Source organism: Mya arenaria, chromosome 8 (genome assembly GCF_026914265.1).
Source record: "Mya arenaria isolate MELC-2E11 chromosome 8, ASM2691426v1".
NCBI classification, from domain to species: Eukaryota; Metazoa; Mollusca; class Bivalvia; order Myida; family Myidae; genus Mya; species Mya arenaria.
In genome coordinates, this window is record NC_069129.1 from 12,151,138 (window position 1) to 12,168,161 (window position 17,024).

The 17,024-nt window shown below is 33.8% G+C and overlaps 1 protein-coding gene across 1 annotated transcript; it reads right to left on the minus strand.

The window, feature by feature from the left end:
* Positions 1 to 3,132: 3,132 nt before the first annotated feature.
* Positions 3,133 to 3,639, minus strand: LOC128243984 (uncharacterized). Its single transcript, XM_052962002.1, has one exon. The coding sequence runs from the start codon at positions 3,637 to 3,639 to the stop codon at positions 3,133 to 3,135; it is 507 nt and encodes a 168-aa protein (XP_052817962.1).
* Between the last annotated feature and the right edge of the window lie 13,385 nt (positions 3,640 to 17,024).

The window sequence follows — 17,024 nt, forward strand, 5'->3', positions numbered from 1 at the left end:
CATTGACAATATCGTTCTTCATGGGGAATTCGAGTATTTGCGTATCTCCCAGTATGTATTCGTAAGGAGTGTGCAGGTATTCTTAGTCTAGTTATAAATTTCCTCAAATAATCTGGAAGAACATCTAAATAATTTTCATAGTCAAAATATGATTTACAATTTTTATACACCATTAATACATTGCTCAAATTTACATTTGCTGTCCACTCCTGTACAAAACAGTCAGTGAGTGTCTTCTTAAACATAGTAACAAATAACTGCGGAGAAACACAAGATGGGTTCTCCCATACATATCTATAACCATTTGTAAATAGCATTTTTTTCTAATTATATACCCAGTTCTTAGCTTCTTTATTACAATCTTCTACAGCAAGGCTATATACTTTCTGTATTATGATATTATCTGTATTTATAATTTTAAGCCAATATTTGACAATTCTTAACCAATGTACAATATATAAAGGATGTCTCCCAAGTTCCCCATAAACACCAGCATTACTTGTACTTGTTCTCACATTTTAGATATGTTAACAAAAAGTGCAGCCTCTCAATTTGCTTGTGTTTTTTGAAACCCCACAATTCTGATGAGTAACATAAAATTGAACTCACAAATGCATCAAACAATTGACATAATGTTTTGGGTGTAAATTTTAATTTTCTACAGTGTTTCAACAATACATTTAATGCCTTCAGTCCTTTTCCAGTTGTATATTGCTCGTTATAATTTTGCACAAAGCTAGACAGTATGTACAGTGCATCTAAGGTGGATCTTCCTTTTCTGAAGCCAAATTGAGCATCTGATACAACATTATTATTTTCACAAAACTTTGTAATTCTATTATTTAATATAGTTGTAAACAATTTTGAAAGGCAACTAACTAAGGTTATACCTCTATAGTTATTAACGTTATTTGTATTTCCCTTTTTATGTAAGGGTACAATAACTCCTTCCATCCATTTTTCTGGAATATAACCTGAGCCTAGAATTGCATTAAAAATGTCGCACAAATGTGCATTTTGTAAGTCAATGTTTCCAAGATTTGCAAAATATTTATTGAATTCATCTAGACTAATGTTGTTTGTTGAATTTGTTGATTTTTTGAAATATTTCCAAAATTCTTTTGGTCGAGAATGTTTCAATTTTTCAATATCAGCAATTTTTTTCAGCTTGTATGCCTTTCCTTTTCTTTTACACATATCTTTATACAATTTTTTAGATGTACACAACTTTCTTCTATTCTCAATTGTATTTAAACAGTGAAAACATTTCAAATCATTTATGTACTGAGTTTTTGCTCTCTCACATTCCATATCAAACCAATCCTTATTTTCAACACTAGGCTTATCATAGAACCTGTGTTTTTCCTTATATTCAATTTTTTTCATAAACAAAGGATCCGCTACATTTCTGAACACCTTGGTAAAATTATTTAAAACAGTGTTTATAGATTCTCCACTGCTAGTATCTATGTCACTCACTAAATTATTAAATACTGTCCAATTTCCAATTATACCAGCTCTAAATTGCTGTTTAAAATTATCATTCCATGTAAATTTGGTACCAGCATTAACCTTTGCACTGTCTTTCAAAGTATTACATTTTATTGTAAATATGATACTGGCATGATCACTGTATTCATTAAAATCACTGATTTCAAAAGAATTTAGCATAGAAAAATCACATTCTTTACACAACAGCATATCTATGACTGAAGCACCTCTAGAATTTGCAAATGTGTATTTACCAATAGAGTCACTGTATAATCTCCCATTTACAATTCTAACACCTGTGGACTTACACAGGTCAATTAACTTATATCCATGACCATTGCATATTTTATCAGGTGAATACCTTGGCATATATAAATCAGGGCTATATTCAACATCATCTAACCCAACATTGTAGGTATCATTTAAAATACAATCAGGCTTGTTTCCCACTCTACTATTCCAATCTCCAGCAAAATATACAGCACATAAATCCGTAAAGTCATTTATATCATTTTGTATAACATCAAATAAGTCAACATTTACAACATTATATGCAGGCGAATCTTCACACCAAATGTATACACCACATATGAAAATATCCAATATTAATATTAATATAACTATTTATGATATCCAAATGTCACAGGGTGAGAAAAGTGTGCAGCCAGACCGGGGCTCGAACCCGGGACTCCTCGCTATCAGGGCGAGTGCTCTACCGACTGAGCTACCGGACCGCTTACACACCTCCTCACCACATGTGTAGGTATCGCTACCGTGACATACTTCCCCGCAAACTGGAAATTCGTCCTCGAATTTGAGGAACACCAGTGCTAAGGAATGCACATAATTAACACTGAGAGCGCCTTATGCTGCCAAACAGTGCTGCCACGGCCCCACGTTGGGCGCCAATGTCGACGTAGCCCAGTCGGCATATATTTTTAATTAGGATCCGTTTGTGTAGAGTAACCACTGTAACAAATCAAAATATCCTAGATATTTTATTATAACAATAATGTGACTGGTCACTATAAAATCAGGAAGGCAAGTGCAAAGATTAACACACTCGACACCTGATGACCAATCACGCGTGACGGGTTAGTACGAACAATGGTAGAATAAAATGTAGAGTAAAATAATGATCACAGGACACCTAGGGCGGAGTTTAGTTGGATCAAGGTAAGGACAAAAGTAGAAATATAGGAAATAAGAATAATACGAATATCGTGGATATAATAAATACAAAGACTCCTGACTTAATGCAAATTTAATATATTTTATTAATGTATTCAATACAATCAACACACGTCCTGTGACATATGGAAAAAAAATCTTGTCTAACTTTAACCATATTACAGTATCGTGGTGGTTACGGACCTCTATTCCTGGTTTTAAATGCTCTTTAAAATATAAAACGGTGCCACCACTATTTCTACGTGCTCGTCTGTTTTGAAATTTTCTGTAGAAATTATAGCTACAATAACCCGAAAGTTCTATATCAGTATCTTTTGACAACCAAGTTTCAAACAGAAATATAATATTATTAGCAGTAATAATATCTGTAAACTCCTCAGATTGTCTTTTATCATGTGAAAGTCCATTTACATTCCAGGATCAGACCTTTAGCCCACCCTCGTCAAATCCCTATCTCTTCGTCGCAATTCCCTCACTCACAGGGTGCCCGTTCACGTACAGAGTGTCATAAGACAGCCAGGCACGGTTACCCTTCCGCTGTTCTTCCTTTATACGTGGCACCATTCGTCTACGTTTCTCGCTAACCTCCCGTGGGAATTGCTCGAAAACATAGTTGCCAGTCCCCTTTAACGCACTTGACTGACTCCTTACCAGCTCCCTCTCCTTAAATAGTGTAAATTTGGCCACAATATTTCTACTGGACCCCTGCCTTCTCTGACCCATCCTGTGTACTCTGTCAAACTTAAAGCTGTCCACAAGTTCCTGTGCCAGTTTCATCTTCTCCATCATAAAGTCCCTGATCACTCTCTCGCAGTCCTCTGGGCTAGCATTAGCTCCCTGAGCCTCCGGTATGTTCCTGAAAACCAGGTTATTGTGCATGGATTGCGCCTGAAGGTACACAAGCTCTGCCCTCATTTCTTCCTCCCGGGTTTCCAATTCCAACACCTGTTCCGACATCTTAGTTAAGTTAAAGTCCGCTGATTCGACCCGGTCCTCCACCCTGTTTATTCGCTTACTGGTCTTCTTCTCATTGGCATGTATGTATGTCCAAAGTTTTTTCAAATCATTTTCAAAACTCCCCACCTTCGTTTGTAAAGTATCAAAGTTTGGGTCTGACTTTCCATTCCCCCATCTAGTTGTGTCAATTTAGAATTTATGCCACTTAAACATTGCATGATGTCCCCGTTGGTGGGTTCTTTGTTTACCTCCGCCATGTTTGAAGATTCAAAATTCGTCACGGTATTCGATGACTCCTCATTATCTCCGAGAAAAGATTCGTCAAAAATCCACTGTTCTCCAGATAATTTCTGTCACTAGCATATTCCACCGGTTCATTGTTTACACTATCGTCGCTTGCTTTTTTACGTTTATTTCCACGTCTTCCCATGAATTAACACTATTTTTTCGGAAAAGAGCGTCTCTAATACTATAATTAACATATCTGTTACAAATTTATTTAAGTTTAGTCCAGTTTTTCAAAGAAAAAACACAAAATCTAGCAGAGCTCGAATTTTTGACTTCTTCACCTGATCACGTGACATTCACCGGATTTCAGCACAGTATAGCAATTTTCCCCAATTTTCACCTATCAACTATATTGTTACAACACACAATACATCTCCACAACCAAAATGCCAATTTCTATAGGAAAAAAACAGCGGTTGGGAAAGTGGGAAAAAACCTCAAAATCTACAGTACCAAAGTAACCTCGAACAAATGGTAATCAGACGTGATAGAACACGCACTATGCTTTTAACTTTGAAGTTTTGGATGATGAGTTATCTGGCGGTTCACAAAAATTCTGAACGAAACTTTATTTAATTGTTGCAGACTCATCAGATATGCACATATTTATAATAGCAAATTCTGTGGAATTTCATTTCCAGTTTTTATGACATAAAATAACGCCACGGCGTGATGCTAGACATGGAAATAATGTTACCCTTTATTATTTTTCAAAGTAGTGTGAAGCTTGAAATAACACTAATGTGCACATAGGATTGCAATAAAACAATGGCAATAGCTGGAAAAGTCTGACTGCCAAATTGTTATAAAAGTCAGTCTTACATTATTTAAGACCCTTAATACTTAAAATAGCAATACAGTTGCGCTTGATCATTTTCTATCAAAATAATCTGTTCAGAAAAAAATTCCAGAAACGTGTACATGTGTACATCTTACGGTTGATGTCAGTTTTTATCCATATGTTAATAATATGCACTGAATCATGCGGGCCAACATAATAGCATATATCTAACAACTGCTAATAATAGGAGCAGACCCCAAAACAATGATATTTATTTGTTGGAGTTCAACAGAGGCCAAAGTTATTGACAAATTATTGTTTTCTTGCAAAATATTTGTTTACATCCTCGCAATTATCAAGCTTTCAAGCTCTTGCACATGTGGATCAATCTAGATCGTCCTAGGTGTTTTGAGGGGTCTTTAGATACCAGATTTTGTTCCACTTACTTGCCTTACGCAATATGGTATAGAAGGGAATGATAATATATGGCAATTGCATAAGTTGTACTAGCATAGCACAGTAAACTAAGCAATGATGTTATTTTAATAAAGGGATTTTGTACAGTTTGTTGTCTATCTGAGTTGTCCTATTTATCTTTTATCAAGTATGTATGTGGTGTTTACCCTTTAACAGTGTGCAATTAAACAAAAACATAGGGAGGTTCTGGATGCATGGTATGTCCTTGTACTTGTAATTGCATTAGTTGTGTGTGTTTGTTTTCTTAGTGTAAGTTTGGTCTTTGTGTCGGTTTTATGACCTTTTATAATGAAATTGTTATCCTAGACATTCTTTTAAACAAGTTCTACAAGTTCTTCTGCTAATGAGCAGTCTAATTCGAAACGTTTTTTCATATTGTGGATCTATGTTTTGCTTCCAAAGCATTATGAAAGGATCGTATAAAACCCGATAATAAAGGTCTATCAAATCGCGAATGTATTATGTTTGGTAATTGTTCGGTATTTGTGTGTTTCAGAATAGCAATTAAATTTTTGGTCTCGCAATGCGTTAAAACATGCGCAGGTTTGTCACATATTCAAATACTGAATCAACCAATTATCTTAAATTTCCAAACATAAACTGTTTATGCTGTGTACGTCTTTTCATCTTTGGTTTTGATTGTTTCGACGCCCGACCAATTTAAACAATATTTTTTGTCGGATGTTATCTGGTTCAATATTCATATATCTGTCTGTTTTAAGTATGTAGGAATACTTCTATACGTTATTTGCATAGGTGAAGTCATATATATGTACATATACTTACTTTGAAATATGTTGTGTCTGATAGATTGATGAGTGTAGAAAGCTTTGGGTACTGCCTTATTAGAGAAACTATCATAAGAAGTATAATATACGTTGGCAATCTACATACATTCTATAAAACAGTTTTATAACCTATTCCTTTAAGCTATAGCTAAATATGACACAAAAAGTGTATGTATTTCATCTTAGCAGTTGTCGTACCATGCAGCACATTTCCACCGATTGGATTTCCTCATTGTCATGTCTGTATCTGGTCATGGGATACTTGCTAAACAACCAAATTCGACAAATAATAACCTCTGCGCAATGAATAAGTGTCATTCATTTGGATGAAAACATGCGTATGAGATATGCTGTTGTATTATAACTTGTGTTTATAATATTAATTGATACAGAAATAAATATACCTATATAGCAAATAACAAATCAAAAGGAAAAAATAATCAAGTATAATGATTCAATGATTCAATGCTGTTTAATTAATGATGATCATTCAATTACAATGATGATGATGATGATGATGATGATGATGATGATGATGATGATGATGATGATGATGATGATAATAATGATAATGATAATACTGATAATGTTGAGGGTCAAGTCAGGATATGATTGAAAGATGATGATGATGATGATGATGATGATGATGATGATGATGATGATGATGATGATGATGATGATGATGATGATAATGATGATGATGATGATTCAACAAAGATTCAATAATGATGATGATGATGATGATGATGATGATGATGATGATGATGATGATGATGATGATGATTCAATGATGGTGATGATGATGATGATGATGATGATGAGAAGGAGGAGGAAGAGGAGGAGGAGGATTTATTTAATACATGCAATATAACATTAATTGACCTTCGGGGTTAATGTTTATATCAATATTATTGGTTCAACCTTACGGGTCGGTATTGAAACCTCGAGTAAGGTCAAGTCATGATTAGGAAATAACACTAAAACGAAGCCCTTACACAAAAAAGCATTTCTTGTATTTAAAGACGTCAGGTGAACACCAATGGTTTTAAACTTCATTTGATTTAATAGTTAACCTCTCAGTCCACAAATAGAATGGTTGTGCACGTTGTCGTGACAACAGTTTAAGTTGCCATGTTACGGGAACATTCCTTTCTTGGCTTAATACTTAAGCGGTCTTGTCGGATTATTGATTGTTGTTTGGTTTTGCTTTGGGTGTTTGCTTTTTAATCTAATAAACAAGGTCATAATAAGTTCTAGCAAGAGACCTTGTACGTTAAGCAGAACTTCATTATAAAACGTTTATCAAATAGGACGTTGAGTAAATAGGCTTTAGTTGCAACTTTACCTTTTCACCTTAATGGTGTCAGCCCATTTTAATACATTAAGAAATTGCTGTTGAAAAATTGTAGATTGCTTCAATTGTACGATGCCTTTACTTTCATTATTAGACTAAATGAACACATAATTTCAACCTTGTTAACTAAGAAAACACATGAGGATGTGTTACAGCGATCAAGATATCATCACGGCCAAAGTGGCTTAAAGAAGCTATTACTTCATGCCCTCGATCCCCAAATATATACATCATGTCGATATTGCCAGTCGGCAGTAACTAAATGGCAATTTACAAACAACAGTACCAGTTATTGCAGTACTTTAAGGCAATAACACACAATTTGCTTTTTCTCCAGTCAATTTGATGAGAAAAATGTTGGTAGTCTAAAAGGGTGAACGAATTATTTAACGTACGTAGACTAATTCAATCATATCTGTTTATTATACAATGGTGTGTTACATTTCATTTACATCCTCTATGGTATACTGGAACCCCACTGCATGATGCTTAAATGGCAATAAAGTTGCCCTTCATTATTAAGCAGAGTAATATAAGGCTTGCAACTAGCATTAACGTGCACAAAGGAAAGCAATCAAACAATGGAAACTGCAGAAACGAGCATTACACTGCCGGTCTGGCTTTAAATAACGTCATTTATTAAATCATCCAAATGAAAATCAAGTTTCTCTTCATTGTTTGACAGGCTCACTTTTGGCTTTGAAATGATTGCAGTTTGCTTATCACGATACTTAACTGTTGTGTTTTTACGAGAACATTTAAAAGTGTAACTCATGATTTTTAAATAATGAGATTGGCAAATTCCGTGTTCTGTCCAGTGAAGAAGCATCATAACTATTTTCGGATATATTAAAGTGTTCACTGTTCCCTTTCTGGACTTCTAAAACACATTCAATGGTGGTCGCTGCTTAGGAGATGGAATAATTATATCGCAAAAACTACGTCAATGGCTGAGATTTATACTGTAGATTACGGATTTGTTTCCCCTATCGCGATGTAAAGAAAATAAAATTCTTAAACATTGAATTTGAAATAACTTTCAGATGAAAAACCAATGTTTCTAAAACATGAAAGCATAATAAATTCGATGATATCTAATGCTTATAACATCAACACCATCGCTGCAAGAAAGGATTAACTCCATCATGGAATTGTTAGTCCATACGATTTTGTATCGTTGCTGACTACGTCGCCTGGTGACACTCGGTTATTACCGGAATAAAATGCGGGTTTTCCGAAAATTGTCTCGTTGTGAGTTTTCGTACACCAGCTGGCGTGCCGATTATAGATAATTGGCATACCTGGTATTTTGTCTTATTTGCTGTTACTATATTAGGTAACAGAAGCAATAAATTAAAGTTCTATAAAAAAACAAATCAGTTACTTTAAAAGGACGCATAAGACCATTTCAAGTGAACCATTTGGGGTTATTGATAGAAATGAAGGTATACTGTTGCAACTAAACAGAAGGCCTGTTTCCATTACTTAAACCAGTTTTGTTTTTAATTGTAAATTGGATAACAATGAAATAATGAGTGCGTTTTACAGCGAAATGTTTTGAATTGGCTGGTATGTTTTATTCTTTATCTCCGTGATAATCATGCGTAAGCACCATAGGCAGTCCATTGGAAAATAACGCGTTTTTCATCCGTTAAAGTCAGGTCGTTGTTAAGTTGTCATCGTTCCTCAATAACATCTCGAAAACGGACTGTGTATGCTGAAAAAATAACAAAAACTGGTATCGTTGGAAAAAATGCAAAGATGACTGGCTGTGATATTTCACCGATATAGACGCCTTACTTTTTAAACTGGATGACTTAGATTACTGCCATAGATTGATATATTGAAATTTAAAAAAAATCGTCTCTTATTATATGCAATTCAATTCTTACAAATAAGCTTTAAACCAAGAGACATTCTTAAAATGTAATTTCCGTTAACCTTTTTATCAAATTTGAGGAATATCAAATATAACCATACTATTCAGAGCATAGTCAATTTTCTCAGTCGGTCAACGGGTAGTGATATATATATAAACACACTTAAATTCAGATGTTGTGAAAGCGTTTAATTAAACATATATATCAAAACCGACATGCTTTTAGCTTCCAAAATCCGTGCTACCTTTATCAACATTGGTGATTATAACAGTAAACTATAACTTAGTACTGTAGAAATGCCTGAAACTGAACACATTGAAAGAAAGAAAATTATGTTTGCCCAGGTGTGTTTGCGAACATCTTATTTATAAACTCTTTCAAGACACAATCGTATGTGGTAAGTATGTAGAGATATAGGAAATCATTAATCTTTGATGTCAATTAACTCCTGCGGTTTTGCCGTTTTGCTGGAAGCTATGCCACGTCTGAAAATTATGAGTGCCGTAATTGACAATCCTCTTACCCTCCTCATTATGCAAACAAACTAGACGGACAGTCCAGATTGATCCGCAATGTATTCCTATATCGTCCTAGTTGCTTCTGTGTATCTTCAGTATGCTCATATTGTTCAACTATCTTGCATCACTGAATGTGCTAAAAATGGGAAGTATAATAAATGGTTTGTTTTCACAATGTGTATCTATGATAATAGCCTTCACAGTTACCCAAGCGATAATATTATTTTCAATAAATCTATGCTATATAGTTTAAAGGCCTATTTGTGTTACCCTGTCTCGTCAGTTAGTTTGGTGCTTTGTGTAGCCGTTTTTTGTCCGTGCTTGTTTGTCTTTCGTGTTGCTTTTGTGATCACAGTACCATCTGAATTTCCTTAAACACAAGCTCAAGTTTATAAAAATAGAATACCGTTCATAATGTTGGACCTACAATTACAATCAGAAGTCACAGTCATACTCAAACCATTGTGTTCATATTGAGAATGTATTTGCGATTTCTTAAATCCTTAATTGGCATGGTCATCTAAATTAACCGAAAATAATTTGTTCGATGTTTCTTGTCGAAAAGCTAATTATTGTAAAAACAGGGACCGTTTATAGAACCCGAAGATATTTCCCTATTTGACATACGATGCGTGTCTATTGCATTGTCATAACATTCACGCCTCTAGCATAAGGGGCCAATCGTTGTATAACAAGACAAACGAACTTTATACACAACAGCACAGTTGTAGTAAAATGGTTTATTATTTAATTTATTCAACAACAAAATATTTCGATTATTCAAATACAGGTTTTGACATGCGAATATTCGTTTGCATCTCTTATATAAATATAGCATGAACTTACACATATATTAAGTGTTCGTATCGTGAAGAACTTTTACTCTGACTGAATAAATTCATTTACATATAATGTCTGTATCTGGTCACTGAATTCTTGTTTGACAAGCAAATTTGAGCTTTGATTATCCCCGCCGTATGATTCATTGTGGAAGAAATAAACATTTCAAGACTCCAATATAAGCAAACTCCACAAAGAGTAATTTATTCAAATAGAGTAGTTATGAATTTGATTTGGGTAAAACAGTAAAAACGAGATAAACTGTTGATAATAATGTCGGTAAAGTAAAGAGCGATTTTCGCTTCAGAAGGTGATTCCTATCAGTACCTTACGTGTGTATCGCTCGTGCTAGTTGTCTATTAGCTTTTTATCCTTACGTCTTTGAATCGAATTGATGCTTTAATAACTTTTTATAGATTATAAAAGTAACACTCAGATATGACTTCATCCCATTTAGTTCCTGTAACTTGCAAGATAACTTTATATATACTTTATTGTATTAAAACATACATGTTTCCATGATAATCTCATGATACTCAATTCCATAATAACGCCTGACAGTCGTTTCGTTGTTAGAAAAATTAAGGCATCTAAATCAACAGCAGATCTTGTAAAGAAATCGCTCTCCAATTATAATGCATTTGTCCTAAAAGGATATCGTTCAGTCCCAGACAACTGTGAAATATGTCTTAGACAACTGTCTGAGACAGACTCATTCTAACGTAATCTTTGAACGGTTATTTAAACAAATCAATTACCGTGCGAGAAATTTGTTTATGCCCCTTTATGTCAAGCATCTAAATTAAGTCTTGCATATGCGGATTATTTGAGAAATAGGTCAATGATAAATGACGTTTAATATTATTGACCTTAGATTATTTTTGAAGAGTGTGTTTATAGTTCGTAGTAATGGTTTATAATTAATTTACAATTAACAGAAAAAAATCACTGCAACTATAACGAAGACCGGTTTGCTGAGATTCAGAACTTTTATATCTGAAATGTGTATGGCTCTGAAAGAGTTCAAACTTCATTTTTATCTATATATCCTTTGTAATTATGCGTAAACAGTCATTTAAACGTCGGTGAACAATATAATCTCGAAGGAATATAAACATTTGCGCTGTCTTGTACCCTGTCGCATTATTCCATTTTCTGACAGAATAAGCAATGATGGTGGTGGTCGTAACTGTTTGAAACGGGCATTTCAATGTAAAAATGTTGTTGTTTTAATTTCAAATCGTTAGGAGTTCACTTTTTTATTTCAATTAATGCACAAAATACAACAGAAAAGACCTTTGGGGATTTGTTTTTGAACTTTCTTCGAGCAAACGAATGGGTCGGTACGGATAGCTCATAATCAGGTCAAGTTATGATTAGAAGAACTCAAATATATTAATAGTTCCTTCCTCTGCAAAATGTCAATGTAAAGACCTAACAAATTGGCAATTATAGAACTATTTAGACGTTTTCTTTAACACTTGACCACATGCAGAAGCAATGTTTTGTTATCTTGAACGTAATTTGTCATGGCTCCCGGTTAAATGTAATCTTTGTGAATATATCGTAAACACTTAAGATAACGCGAAGTAAAAACTATCACTTTCTTTAAAGGAAGTCTTATTGGGCAAAATATGGACAATGGAATATGCCACTTTATCAGCTACATTAAAGTAATAAAAACATTTATGACTGATTAATTTGGAATAAAATGAATTATGTATGTATTTTGGCAAACATGTTTATTTCTAGTATACATGCAAAATTAGCACACCAATTATGATATAATACGTCCACAAATTTAGAAGGATCAGTTTAAATTTACCAATAGTTTTTTTTAAACCGATATACCTACGCCTCCATATTTTCGATGTGTACTTATTATTTATAGACTGTTTGTTATAAAAACTCAACATTGTTCTTGTCCAAGCAAATATCAACATGTACTTAAAGTGCTCGTTGGGATATCGATTCAAAAAGATGTTAAAAAATTATTTACGCATCGACCGCAGTATTTTTCTTTGATGTAACCTTTATAAGGTAGGCTGTCCGTTGGTCTATTAAACTATCATCCGCAGCTTCGTTTAAGTCATTAAACATTTATATGTAGCAACGCAATGAGACCACATTTCAACTCATCTTTAACCAATAGTGTAAAACTGAATAAAGATTACCAGGTCATTCCGTACAACTTTGATATTGGATTTGAAGCAAAAATGCCAATATACGGATTGACTGATCTTTTATGCTCATTTCATTATGCCACGATATCACACGAGGCATGCCTCGATATACGACAAGTTAGACTTGACTACGCCATGGATTGCACTGAGTTGTCTGTTAATGTATGTGCGATGTTTTACGACGTTAATACAACATTTATGTTGTAGAAGTTATTTCACATATAAACTGAACTGTTTTAATAGTTATTTGCCATTTCTACGAAAACGTACGAGAGTGAACTACAATGACCGAATTATTATCGCAGTCATGTTCCCGGTCCCCATACGCTAACAGCCTTTTTGTCGAGACTGTCTGGATCGCAATGCCGTCATTTATTTAATGGCAGTTCACATACTACAGTTCCAAATGCGATCTTGCAGAACAGTATTCAGAGACAATAAAACACACTTTGCTTTTAACTACAGTCGTTTTGATGAGATGAATGTTGGTAGTCTTAAAGGGTGACGAATGAATTTAAAGTGTGTAGACCAATTCGTTGTGCACACTTTTATTAAAGCAAGTTTAGTTTAACTTTATTTATTTCGCTACGGTATAATGGAACGTCAAGATGTATTGCTTAAATTGCAATAAAGATGCGTTTTGTTGTTCCGATCACTTTAGGCTTTAAATAACTGACGTTTATTAGTATAATGTAATCCATGGCTTACAAACAATACGAATAATTATAGTATTAATTAGCAGTCATATTGGGCTTCAAACAATACAGCTGTCTGCTATTATTTACCAAGCATTGTATAAAGGCTGAAAAAGCAAGAGATGCCCATCATTATTTTTTATTATTCAAGGAGTATAAAGGTAAAAAAGGAAATACAATTCACACGACACCTTTATTATATTTTTATAAAATGATCTTAAAGACTTAAATACATTTGTCCATTGTTATGTATCTATCATGTGACCTTATTAGATTGAAATAATAATATAGTTTTTCTTTATTACATCCCTATCAAGGGGAGACTAATGCCTTGAAATGAAAATACAGTTGTCTTTTGTATTTCATTCAGCAAGTGACGGTTAAGGTTTGCAATAACAAGACAGCTGTCATTTGTTATGTATCTGTCAAGTGATCTTTCAGACTTGACAATACAGTTGTCCTTTGTTCTGTACTGATCAAGTGAACTTTAATGCCTGAAATATCAGTACAGTTGCCCTTTGTTAAGTATCTAATAAGTGACCTTTAAGGCCTGAAATATCAGTACAGTTGCGATTCGATAATTTTCTGTCAAGTGACCTTCATGGCTGGAAATATCAGTACAGATGCCCTGTATAATGTGTCTATCAAATCATAGGAATGTGTTATTAATTTGGAAAGAAATAATTCTGAAAAAAGTCATTCCATGTAACAACCATCTTTACATGACGTGCAAACAAAACAATTTGTTACTTAAAACTCCTGCGAGATTGATACTTTATATAAAATCTAATCACAGTACCATCAACGACGAGAAGCGAAATTACCTCGACTGTCAACTGGACCATAAAATTTCACCAGAGATCCATGTCGAAATTTTCACTTGCCGCATACAATAATCTGAATAAACAGATAATGAATTTGATTAAACTTGTGGACTTAAAACAATGCGCAATTTGTTTCGCACGATAGTTAAATGTTTAAACGGACAAACATAAAAGGCAAACACAAAACAGCACAAACACAATTCACACTGGTATAAATAGTTTACTTGTTTTAAAAAACAGCTCAATGCGATTGGTGATGACTCAACACTTCTACGAATCATTTAAATTTGAAAACGAAGCCCTTACACAAAAAAGCATTTCTTGTATTTAAAGACGTCAGGTGAACACCAATGGTTCTTTAATTTTATACTTCATTTAATTAAATACTGAACCTTTCAGTCCACAAATAGAATGGCTGTGCACGTTGTCGTGACAACAGTTGCCATGTTACGGGAACATTCCTTTCTTAGCTTAATACTTAAGCGATCTTGTCGGATTATTGATTGTTGCTTTTTTTGCTTTGGGTGTTTGTTTTTTAATCTAATAAACCAGGTCATAATAAGTTCTAGCAAGAGACCTTGTACGTTTAGCAGAACGTCATTATTAAACGTTTATCATATAGGACGTTGAGTAGGTTTTAGTTGCAACTTTACCTTTTCACCTTAATGGTGTCACCCCATTTTAATACATGAAGAAATTGCTGTTTTGTAGATTGCTTTAATTGTACGATGCCTTTACTTTCATTATTAGACTAAATGAACACATAATTTAAACCTTGTTAACTAAGAAAACACATGAGGATGTTTTACAGCGATCAAGATATCATCACGGCCAAAGTGGCTTAAAGAAGCTATTATTTCATGCCCTCGGTCCCCAAATATATACATCATGTCGATATTGCCAGTCGGCATTAATTAAATGGCAATTTACAAACAACAGTACCAGTTTGTGCAGTACTCTAAGGCAATAACACACAATTTGCTTTTTTCTCCAGTCAATTTGATGAGACAAATGTTGGTAGTCTGAAAGGGTGAACGAATTTTTAACGTACGTAGACTAATTCAATTATATCTGTTTATTATACCATGTTGTGTTACCTTTCATTAACATTCTCTATGGTATAATGGAACCTCACTGCATGATGCTTAAATGGCAATAAAGTTGCCCTTCTTTATTTAGCAGAGTAATATAAGGCTTGCAAATAACATTATCGTGTACAAAGGATAGTAATTAAACAATGCAAACTGCAGAGACGAGCATAACAGGCGAGCACTGTCGGTCTGACATTAGAGAAAGTCATTTATTAAATCATCCAAATGAAAATCAAGTTTCTCTTCATTGTTTGACAGGCTCACTTTGGGCTTTGAAATAATTGCAATTTGTTAATCACGATACTTAACTGTTTGTTATTTGCGAGAACCTTTAAAAGTGTAACTCATGATTTTTAAAAAATGAAATTGGCAAATTATGTGTTCTGTCATAAGTCATAAATGGGGAATCAATTATTTATAACTTTGAGAATTTGGTCCAGTGAAGAAGCGTCATAATTATTTTCGGATATATTAAAGTGTTCACTGTTCCCTTTCTGGACTTCTAAAACACATTCAATGGTGGTCGCTGCTTAGGAGATTGAATAATTATATCGCAAAAACTACGTCAATGGCTGAGATTTATGCTGTTGATTACGGATTTGTTTCCCCTTTAGAAATGTAAAGAAAAGAAAATTCTTAAACAGTGAATTTGAAATAACTTTCATATGAAAGACCAATCTTTCTTAAACATGAAAGCATAATAAATTCGATGATATCTAAAGCTTATAACATCAACATCATCGCTGCAAGAAAGGATTAACTCGATCATGGAATTGTTAGTCAACATGATTTGTATCGTTGCTGACTACGTTGCATGGTGACACTCGGTTATTACCGGAATAAAATGCGGGTTTACCGAAATTTGTCTCGTTGTGAATTTTTGCACACTAGCTGCCGTGCCGATTATGGATAATTGGCATACCTGGTATTTTGTCGTATTTGCTGTTACTGTATTACGTAACAGAAGCAATAAAGTTCTTTTAAAAACAAAATTATTTACTTTATAAAGACGCATAAGACCATTTCAAGTGAGCCATTTGGTGTAATTAACAGAAATCAAGGTTTACTGTTGCAACTAAACAGAAGATATGTTTACATTACTTATATCAGTTTTGTTTTTAGTTGTAAATTGGATAACAATGAAATAATAATTAGTGCATTTCCCAGCGAAATGTTTTAAATTGGCTGATATGTTTTATTCTTTATCTCCGTGGTAATCATGCGTAAGCACCATAGGCAAGCCCCTGGAAAGTTACGCGTTTTCTTCCGTTAACGTCAGGTTTTTGTTCGTTAACGTTCCTCAATAACAGCCCGAAAAGGACTGGGTATGCAATAACAACAAAAACTGATATCGTTAGAAAAACAGCAACGATGAGTTGATGTGATATTTCACCGAGATAGACACCTTTCTTTTTGAACTGGATGACTTAGATTACTGCCATAGGTTGATGTATTGAAGTTTTAAAAAAAATCGTCTCTTATTATATGCAATTCAATTCTATCACATAAGCTTCAAACCAAGAGACATTCTAAAAATGTATTTTCCTTTAACCTTTCAATCAAATTTGAGGAATATCGAATATAACCAAACTATTCAGAGCATATTCAGGTTTCTGAGTAGGTCAACGGGTTATGATATATATATATATATATATATATATATATA